At 40.6% G+C, this 10,596-nt stretch overlaps 2 protein-coding genes across 2 annotated transcripts; both read right to left on the reverse strand.

The window, feature by feature from the left end:
• Positions 1 to 2,419: 2,419 nt before the first annotated feature.
• On the reverse strand, positions 2,420 to 4,554 carry LOC101301428 (uncharacterized isochorismatase family protein PncA-like). The gene is made up of 5 exons (XM_004288473.1): positions 4,316 to 4,554; positions 4,039 to 4,222; positions 3,776 to 3,909; positions 3,452 to 3,637; positions 2,420 to 2,928 (listed from the first exon to the last, which is right to left on the reverse strand). Exons 1-5 carry the CDS (start codon positions 4,454 to 4,456, stop codon positions 2,848 to 2,850), a joined length of 726 nt encoding a protein of 241 aa, XP_004288521.1. The 5' UTR covers positions 4,457 to 4,554; the 3' UTR covers positions 2,420 to 2,847.
• Positions 4,555 to 5,528: 974 nt separating this feature from the next.
• LOC101312294 (protein SGT1 homolog At5g65490-like) lies at positions 5,529 to 10,349 on the reverse strand. Its single transcript, XM_004289485.1, is given in 6 exon segments — positions 5,529 to 5,849; positions 6,311 to 6,477; positions 7,455 to 7,588; positions 8,535 to 8,873; positions 9,206 to 10,107; positions 10,110 to 10,349. Coding segments are annotated over 6 exon segments (1,965 nt in total). The 3' UTR covers positions 5,529 to 5,666.
• Positions 10,350 to 10,596: the final 247 nt, after the last annotated feature.

Consider the following 10,596-nt stretch of genomic DNA (forward strand, 5'->3'; position numbering starts at 1 on the left):
TCTTCTGTTGGTTCACTTGAGGAAGAGTCACTTCCACTATTTTCCTCATTACTGCTTTCTTCTTCTTCAACACCTTGAAGTTCTCCATTCACTTCTTCATCCTCATTCCACTTTAACACATCTAGTTTCACAGCCTCTGTATCTCTGCCCCAATTCCAGCTTTCGTCCTCTTCAAAGATCACATCTCTGCTAACAATGATGCACTCTTCCACTGGATCATACAACCGGTAGGCCTTGGATTCTTCACTCACCCCAAACATCACACACTTGAGGCTTTTATCATCAAGTTTCTTCCTCTTTGCTTCAGGTATATGTGCGTGTGCAACACAACCAAAAACTCTAAGGTGGTGCACTGTTGGTTTCACTCCACTCCATGCCTCTTCAAGGATAACATCTTTTATGGCACGTGTTGGACTTCAATTAAGAATATGAACTGCCTAATTGACTGCTTCCGGCCAGAAAATTTTAGGGACTTCTTTTCCAGTTAAAATACTTCGAACCAATTTCATGATGGTCTGGTTTTTTTCTCTCGACCACCCTGTTTTGCTGTGGGGTGTATGCTGTGGTCAATTGCCTGCGAATGCCATTAGTATTGCAAAAATCTTTAAACTCCTGGGAATTATACTCACCACCTCTATCTGTTCTCAAGCATTGAATGTATGAACCTGTTTTCTTTTCAACTAGGGCTTTAAAATTCTTGAATGTAGCAAAGGCTTGTGACTTCTTAGCTAAGAAATAAACCCAACACTTTCGACTGAAATCATCAATGAAACTGATGATGTACCTTTTCATGCTGCTTGACTCCGGTGTAATAGGTCCACATATGTCCGAGGAGTTGGAACTAATGAGATGCTCGCCACATGCTCTTCTTAGGTATAGGTTCTCTGCGTTGTTATCCTGTCACACAGTCTCGGCACAATTTGCTTAGTGCTTTGATCTCTGGCAACCCTTTCACCATCTTCCCAAATTGCAATGTTCTCTGTCCTTTGAAGCCAAGATGTCCATACCGACAATGCCATAACTGAGTGATGTCGTCTGTGGCAGTATTAAAACATGCAGAGACTCTAGGCAACATATTTGCAATAAGCACAAACATTCTATTAGCAGTCATAGTTGTTTGTATGATCAAACATTTTCGAAGATGATAGACTCGGCATGGTCCATTCTGAATTAATATTGCCACTCCTCTTTCTTGTAATTGTCTAATGCTGAGCAGGTTATTCTTCAACTCCGGAATGAAGAACACATTGTTGATCATATGTGCAACTCCATTTATTTGTAACCTGATGTTACCTTTTCCATCACAGCCATCCTGAAGTTGTTGCCGAGCTTCACATAGTGTCTATACTTCTCATCTAGATCACTAAACCACTGCTTGTCTCCACTCATATGGTTGCTACATCTAGAATCCAAGAACCAAACCTGCTCTGTTTTGGCATCATTCATCTCAACATGTGCCATCAGCAACATTTCTTCAGTCTCATCTAGCTCTGCATAGTTTGCATTCTTCTCCCATTCAAGGCACTCATATTGGAAGTGCCCAAATTTATGGCACTTATAGCATTCCACCGGTGCTTTGTTGAACGGTCCTCTTCCTCGACCTTTTCCTCTGCCTCTAAAGCCTCCTCTTCCTCGACCTTGGTCTCCACGGCCTCTTCCTCTACCACTAGCAATGTCTTCAAAGAAAACTTTTAGGGCTTGTTCATCACCACCATTCTTCCGAAACTTTTGCTCATGAACAAGTAATGAGCTCTGCAATTCATCCACATAAAGGGTATCGATGTCCTTCGACTCTTCAATGTAACACACAATATAGTTGAACTTCTCAGTCAGGGTGTGCAAAATCTTTTCAACAATCTTCATGTCCTGCATGTCCTCTCCATAATTGCGCATGTCATTGGCCACAAGCATAACTCTTGAGAAGTAGCTTGTAATTGTTTCTCCCTATTTCATCTCTAGCACCTCAAATTCTCTTCGTAAAGCCTGGAGATGAGCTCGCTTTACTCTCACGTTCCCCTGATGTTTCCTCTTTATAGAATCCCACAACTGTTTGGAGGTGTCCTTTTGAAGAATGGTCTTCAAAATGGACTTGTCAATTGACTGAAACAAGTAATTCTTCGCCTTGAGATCCTCCAACCTCAATTCCTCCAAAGTTTTTCTCTAAGCCGCACTCATCGTCTCAACAGATTCTCCATGAGCATACACCAATGCTCATAATCCCCATCGAATTTGGGAATACATGGTTGAGCAAAATGGCTCCCTTCGGCAGCTGCCATCTCTCACGCACTATTTCTTTCATGTTTCACTCAAACACCTTCTCTCTCAGTATGTGTTTCACTCTCTTTAATCTCTCACAATCAGGCCCTCAAGGGGCTCTGATACCAGAACTGTTGAACTGAATTGAAACACAAGAACAGTTCTGCAAATCTGGAGGAATGCTTTCCTTCTATATTATTCAACTGCAAACTGGTGGCTTTATAAGCCTTACAGGGAAAGAGATAAAAAAAAAAAAAACAAATTGCACCCCACGTTTAACACTAACTAACAACATGGATCATGGACTAAACTGAATTCAAACCTACAAGCACTTCCCTAACAAATAGGGATTATTATCCAACACGAACAGAAACAAACATAACAAATTTAACAGCTAAGCAACAGCTTCCCAACATTTAAAGCTTTTATATACATCCTTAGAGAGCTTTATGAACTATCTTTTCTCTGTTTTCTTTCCCCCAACATTTGAGCTAATCTAATCGAGAGAACTGAAGTACAGGGGATAGCTATTCACACATTGAGAAAAGAATCCCCTTATGTCAATCCACAGATAGGTCAAGAACATTGCTCTTATGTACAAAATGACACTTCTGACACGACCTTTGCTCCCCTTCCTTTGGCTATGTAAAGGCCTATGTGATGCATTAGATCCTGAAAGGTAACCAAAGTATCACACATGAGGAGATCTTTTGTTCTAAAATACAAATAGGATACAAATACATAACAAAAAGCTGGTAGGTTCTGGCTTTCTGTATTAAAGGACTGGAATAGCAAGAAACTTCTCAGCAATCATTACTAGATTCTTTGCTCTTGCAATCCAAACTCTACCTAATGCATTGTATGTCCCATAATAGGATCCCGTTCTCCTACACTTTCCCAGGACTTGATGACTATATATAGCTATTACCTTGACTCCAAACAAGAATTCAACATGCAGTCCTGGGTATCCAAAGTATCTGACTATACATCTATGAACTAAGAACCTAGAATGAACCCAAACTCTAGACATTAAGCTATGAACTAAGAGTGTCATAGTAGACATCTAGAACTAACAAGAATAGGATTGGAACACATAATTCAGAGACAAATAAAAAAAAAAAAGAATGATCTCTTTGGGGGAGAATTAGTGCAGGTAAAGGTATAGACTGTCAAAAGATGAAAAACAATTTAGTACCTGCGGATGTGCTGCAACATCTTTCATAGATTTGACCACATCAACCGGAAGATCAAAAGTGGCACAACCACGGGAATACACTATCACATCCTCCAGAGGTTCAAGAAAACGACGATTTCTGGCAGATAAAGTGGTACATACAAAATCCAGCACACATATATCTGTGCATATCCCTAGCACCAAGATCTTCAACAACAAGCAAGTTACAAAATTAGACAGAAACAACAAATACTCAAAAGCCACCAGCAAACCAAAACATACAAAGACAAATTGCACAAACTCTCACAAGCAAACAAACAGTTTCCGGGTTTGGTAAATGCTTACAGTCTTGATCTGATTGCTCTTAATCCAATTCACAAACACATTAGAACCGTCTTTCTCAATCGAACCAAGAAACCCATCAATGCAATCTTTACATTTCAGTGTCACATTAGGTTCATTCTCCAACCATTGCAGATCTGCAAATAGGTTCCAATCCAAACATTTTAGTCAAAGACTAACATACTTTACAAATTACAGAAACCCGAAAAAAGCACGAAAATTTACAGCATTGAGCTAACCCCAGTAACAAACGAGCAAAAGGGTACCTGGAACCAGCTTTGATTCATCAGTGCCAGCAATGCAATGAGGAGGATAAGGATACTCAGGGATATCAGGGTGATGAGAATCAAGAAAGCCGAGAACAGGCCATTTCTTCTCACAGAAAACTCCGGCAAGTCTCACCGCCTCCTTCACCATTTCCGAGATTTGCTTGTTCGGTTGCCTTGGAGCCTAATCAATCACACATGCAATAAGTTACATGACAAAGAAACAATATCATGACAAAGCAACAGATATGGAGACAGATAAATAGATTGAATTTACCAAATTGCCAGCGCCGACGGTGCAGAAGCCGTTAATGACGTCGACGAGGACAAGGCCGGTCTTGACGTCGCCGGTGACATGTATAGATTCCTGGTGCACCGGTATCTGCTCCTTTAACAAATCAACTGTACGTGGCACCATTTTTCTTGGTTTCTTTTTGTGTTCAAGAAAAGGTGTGGCTGCTGCTGATCAAGGTGATAAGAAGAATCAAATGAACCAACAATGAGATTTGAATGAACAAGGAAAAGGAGTAGTAGTTGTAAGAAGTCAAAAGAAGTAGGCAAGGAATCTTGAATGAAGGAGAAGGGGTTTTGGGCCATTGGATTTGTTAAAGGTGGTTAAAGAAAGGAGACCATTGTCCCCCGTAAAAGGTGGGTTTTGACTAGTAGAGTAGACCTTGGGTGTTTTTATCAGTGTGGACAAAGATGAATAGGGTCTTTTTGCCTGTGTGACAAGAACCAAACAAGTACTTTCGCTTTGGTGGTAATTATTTTAGGGTTGTGAAATTAAAATTCATACATCATTTTTAGTTAACACATTTATAAAAAGATAAATTTTAAGTCACTAAAGACAACATTTAAGTTACCAAAAAAAGAAAAATGGTGTGCAGATTTCAATTTAGGGTGTATAGATTTCACATATTAATTTAAGTCGCTAAAAACAAAATTTAAGTTACTAAAAAAAGAAAATGAGTGTATAGGTTACAATTTAAGGTACGTGGATTCTCTATTTTAATTAGGGAAGTTACAATCAGCTTAAGATTAAGGTATCAAAATGGGTCAATCAAAAGGAGAAAGAATAGATATTGAGGTTCGTCTAGCCAATCATGTGAAACGGGTTGAAGTGCCGGAAATTTAATCCGATCCGGCAAGATAAAGACTCAAACTAATGAAATTCTAGAGGGATAAGTGGGGGGAATGATTCGGAGTACCAATGTGCATCAATAATCAGACACATTCTTTTTGGTTGGCTTTTAAACATCGTTGCCCCAAAATTCGTCGTAAACAGCTCATTGTGATGTTGTTCTTGAATACGCTGCATATGTAGCTCATCTACCACCTATGGTATGATGGTATGATGCAAAACGCAAATCCTTCTCTTTACCATCACTGTATAGAGCATTTACTATTAACATGTTAACATACAACGTTGCACATCCTGGTGATCACCACCAAAAGACATGTACATGGCTGACTATGCTGTCTAGAAAGGGAAAAAAAGGGATGAGGATCATTCACTGCGAAACCGCCACTACAAAGGAAGTTAAGAGTAAAAGGGACAGGAAGAGGGTTACAAGATACATCCAGTTGGATAAGCTGCGTAGAACTAGAAGACTTTATGAGTAAAGATCTCATTTGCCCTCCTTTTTGTCCTCTTGTGGGAGTTGTAAACCCATAAGGCCAAGCAAATTGGAAGCAGGACCAGGAAGGCCTTGTTGGCTAGAGAAGGAATCAAGAAGACTCTTTACCAGATTCACATCCACATCCACAGGAGTGAAATCCTCCTCCATATCTTCTGCTGCATTCGATGTTCCCTGTACACACATAGGAAGTGTATCAATTCATGCTAGACAAAATTCCGAAGAACTATGCATGCCTTTATACAAAATTTCAACCTGAAATAGTGAAATGTAGCCTAAATTGACAAAAGAGAGAGAAAAAAACCGTAAAACCAATCAATTCATAAGCAAAGATGAGGCAGAATCATAAGAATATAGATGCTATCAACTGTCTCACCCAAACAAATTGTAAATTATTCAGATTCAGACAATTCCTCACCAAAAAAAAGTATAAATGAAGTGAAAATTGGATACTCTCCCATGGCAAATTGCATATGAAAACAACGGTTACAAGTAACTACCCAGAGAAAATTGTAGTTGAAAATGTTTTAGTGTATCCTGTAGTGTATGTCATGCATATTGGTGATTGCACATTTGAATACCACTAAAGAACACAGTTTCCTATCTCCATTTGCAAAATAAGGGAAAGTATATACCTCATCTTTCTTTGGGGCTTGTTCATTAGCACGCACAAAACTCTTCTCAAGTGTAGTGCTCTTCAATTCTTCATTTAAAGCATCAGAGTAAGAATGCATGAAAGTATCCTCTCCGTCCTCAATATCTTCAGAAAGTTCTGCACCATCTATTCCATCTTCCGAATCATCTGTGAATATCAAAAGTTCAATTACAACATTCCCCAAATATAATCAAGTTGAGATGTTATGTAACAACTTTCTCTAATGAATCTCATCGACTATCCAGTTATTTGAGACAAGAATCTCATTTAACATGGAAACTACGTTCGCTAATTATGGCAGAAATACAGTACAATATCTATTAGCATAAATGAAGAAAACGAGGCGGTATAACTTAGACAAAGGATTACATGCACACATCCATGGGTCCAACAGAAATTAAGACATCAGCAACCACTAAAGCTTACAAGAGAGGGAGGAATGATCAAACAAATGATCACCCAAGTCAAGCCCATGGCTCATATTAGCTAGAGAAAGTGGCAGCTGCAACTTCCAAAAACAAGAGCTCGAAACTTCTTGGCTAAATGCGGAAGGATATGCAAATCTGAAAGCCTCGGTTGGGCTTAACCCTCAAATGCATTTATCCAATCCACTAGCAACCAAACCAACATGGATACTGGCGATTTATCAATCTCTCGGAGAGGACATAGCATCCATGAATCAACTTCCCAACCATTATCAAATTAGGGCCGACCATCCAACTTAGCATATCATCATCAATTGGAATAGTTGCATGCCTTTTCCATTACCCCACCCCGCCAAAATATTAAACTTGAGAATCAGCTACAGTTTGACAAATCATTCAACTTCCCAACCATTATCAAATAACTTAGCATATCCTCATCAATTTGAAATAGTTGCATGCCTTTTCAGCTACAGTTTGACACAGCATTTACGACATTATATATTAGATACCTTCATGTTTATTCTGAAGTTTGAATTAGAGTTATATTTTCTTTTAGTTCTTTCATTCAACATCTCATCTCTTTTACTGAGTGAGAGTTGTATTTCTTCTAATCACAGATATTGGCTCAAGATAAAATTATGCAACAGCAATTGAAAACCAGTCTATTAAAGGGAAAAAAAAAAAACATGCATGTCTTACCAAAATCCAAGTCGGATGAAGACCCTTCTTCAATATCATCATCACTTCTACCTTCTTCACCACCATGACTTTTCATCATTGACTCTACATCTTTGAAGAAACAGTCCGCATCAAGGTCCACGTCTTTTAGGTTCCTTCACAAGAGAAAACAAAACATAATACGATCAACTTCTCAAACCTCAATCGTTAATAAAGACAGCAAATTATGTGTGCACAATCCAATACTACAGCAGCTTAATGTGCAAGGCTTCAAAGAATACTCAGTTAACATACTTTTAAGTTGCATATTGAGGTCTGTGAAGAATTTTTTAGTGGGCAGCACATACTTGTAAGTGATTCAAGATAGAAGCAACTGCTTCATCCAATTAAACACTAGATGTCATTTTATAAACTAAATTCAGGGCATGTAAAGCTGATAAATCAGATAAGCAGGTCCAAATTATGTCTCTCGCTTTATGCCATGCTGGTCACTGCTTGGCTCTACTTATGTCACCTTCGATAGTGAAGACCCAATAGGAAAAATGAGGTACACAATTTTTGTAATTGAGACTTTTTTAGCACAGGCCTGCATGTAGACTTTCTTTTTCTCTGTTCTTTGCCTAGTTACATACATTAGTGATGATTAAGTTCTATTTCTTTTTTAACAAATTGAGGAAGGAAAACTTATACTAACATTAAATTTATGAACAATTTTGTTTAATGTTTACACTAATATGTAAGTTATTGCACGTATCAGACTTGCGCAACCCGGCTCATTTGCCATTTCACTCATCTAGATGCATGCAAACCAGATGATTCACTAAAAAAAGGCAAAAGTGCTTCAGTAACAGGGCTTCAGCGGCCTTGGAATCCATACAAAGGAAGGATCCATATAGAAATAGGTTTTAGTCTTAGCACTCCACATCTATCAAACTATCAGAGCTAAAAGCACAAGTTCGAATAATCTAAATTGTAACCATCAGCACTAAAAGCAGATGTGCACATCCATTGTAATTGCTCCAATTTCTGTGTTTGGGATAAACTTAGGTGACAACTCATGAAGAACTGATACACAAACATAAGTAATAGATGTACACTGACCTGTTCTCAGGAACCTCGGCTCCCTTGTAGCTTGACACTTTTTCGACAAAGGCCTGCATGGTTTTGGCTATATCACCAGGATTGAACGCATCAGAGTTAGAGCTAGAGGATGGACCAACATTGTCCTGCTCTTTTGACTTCTGCGTCTTCTTATGTTTTAAATCATACAGTTCCATCTCCTTTTGTCTCTCTAAAAGTTCAGAGTTCAATTCATCCTCTCCATTGTAAAGCCAAGAATCATCATCAGAAGGTGGCACATCTACACACTTAAAGTCATCCACTGAATAAGGTAAAGCAAGAATCTCATCTATGCGCCTCACTGGAGCACTCATCATCTCACTGCAACAAAGAAACACAATAGTTTAACTTCCCGACACCAACAGAAAAAGAAAAGTTCAATAAACTACAGTATACACATCACCTGACACCAAAATAGAATAGATTCAAATAACACAAATCACAGGCAATCCAAGTCAAATTACTTCCTACAACTATATCAGAAATAACCACCATAGTGTCAACAGTTAATTAAAATTCAATTACATACTAATGCAACAAAAAAGGTCATTCCAGTAAAGTTGTTGAGTCCACAACCTATTTAACATGAAAATGCAGAATTGGTCAATTATACTGCTAAGATAAGTAAACTAGAAACGGTTATAAAACAGTACCTAGCCCTTGAAAAGGAAGCACTGCTCCGGTAATACTCCTCCGCATTCTGCATCAACCTCTGGTACTCTTTTGAACCTGGAAGCAACCCTCCAAAATAACCACTCCTCTCCAAACTTTCCCTAAACGCCTCCCAAGTACTCCCTTTCCCTTCTGACCCCTCCTTCCTCCTATGCTGATACATCATTTCCAACCCACACGCAATCTTCATCCCCAATTCAGCCTCCACATATGCCGAATCACTCCTATTCGGCATCGGATAGCATTTCGGCGCCTGAAATGTCTGCTGCACCAGCTGTGCATACATTGCCCTCGACATTTTCACCGAAATGCACACCAACTCCTCCTCCTCTCTCCCTCTGCTCAAGAACCTCTCCATCTTCGCCGCATACTTCATAGTGTCAATGTCCCTGTCATAGAACCCCTCAACCGCCAACGCAACCAGACACGGCTCCTGGCTCAACACCTGAGCCACCGCCGCCGGAACCCTAACCCTAACCCTATGCATATTCCTCCTCGCCTTCTCCGGATACTCCTCTATCCTCTTCCTCACCGCAGCCTGCACCGCCTCCGCCGCAACCGACTCCTCGCCGAAACTCACAACGAAGCTCAACGCTTCGGCGAGGTTAGGGTTCCGGAGGCGGTGCCGGGGAACAATATGAACCTTCCCGCGGCGGATGAAGACGCGGTTGGAGCTCGTCTGAGGGTTGAGCCACCGAGGGAGATGAAAGGCGGCTTCGATGAGTAGAAACTCGCCGTCGGAGTCCCAGACGCGGATGGAGAGGTCGGGGAAGACAGTGGAGATGTGGAAGAGGAGGAAGACGGTGAACCACTCGTCGTCGAGATTGTCGCCGACGCGGAGGTGGCCGTGGAGGTGGGGGAGGTGGTTGGAGCAGAGGCAGGAGGGTTTGGGGGAGGGCGGAGGGGGAGGAGAGAGAAGGGCTGGTGCTGCCAGATGTAGTCGGAGGTGAGGGGAGTTAGGGTTTGGAGGATTTGGAGGTGGAGGGAGTGGAGGGAGGCGGCGGAGGTGGCGGTGGAGGTGAGGGAGAAGTCGGGGAATATGGCGTAGAAAACGGTGTCGTCTGGGAGGCGGGAGTGTTTTTCGGAGAAAATTGAGGACGGGTCCAGGTCTGGTGGTGCCGCCATGGTCTTGAGTTTTCAGTCGGTGGAATTTCTCAGCGAGTGTTCTGGTGGTTTCTACTTCTTCAGCTCACTGAAGCGCGATACTCTTTCTTTAAGCTTATATAGTTTTTTGTTTTCCCTCGTAGAAAAAGAGGATAAAGAAACCTAAATTCTTGGGGAATTTACCATTATATCGTCCTGATAGCCCGAATTTCTACTATTTTTACGATCAATGGAAGAGTGTTCACATGTTCAGCAATTGATCCGATAA

The sequence above is a fragment of the Fragaria vesca genome, linkage group LG1, assembly GCF_000184155.1.
Source record: "Fragaria vesca subsp. vesca linkage group LG1, FraVesHawaii_1.0, whole genome shotgun sequence".
In the NCBI taxonomy this organism is placed as follows: Eukaryota; Viridiplantae; Streptophyta; class Magnoliopsida; order Rosales; family Rosaceae; genus Fragaria; species Fragaria vesca.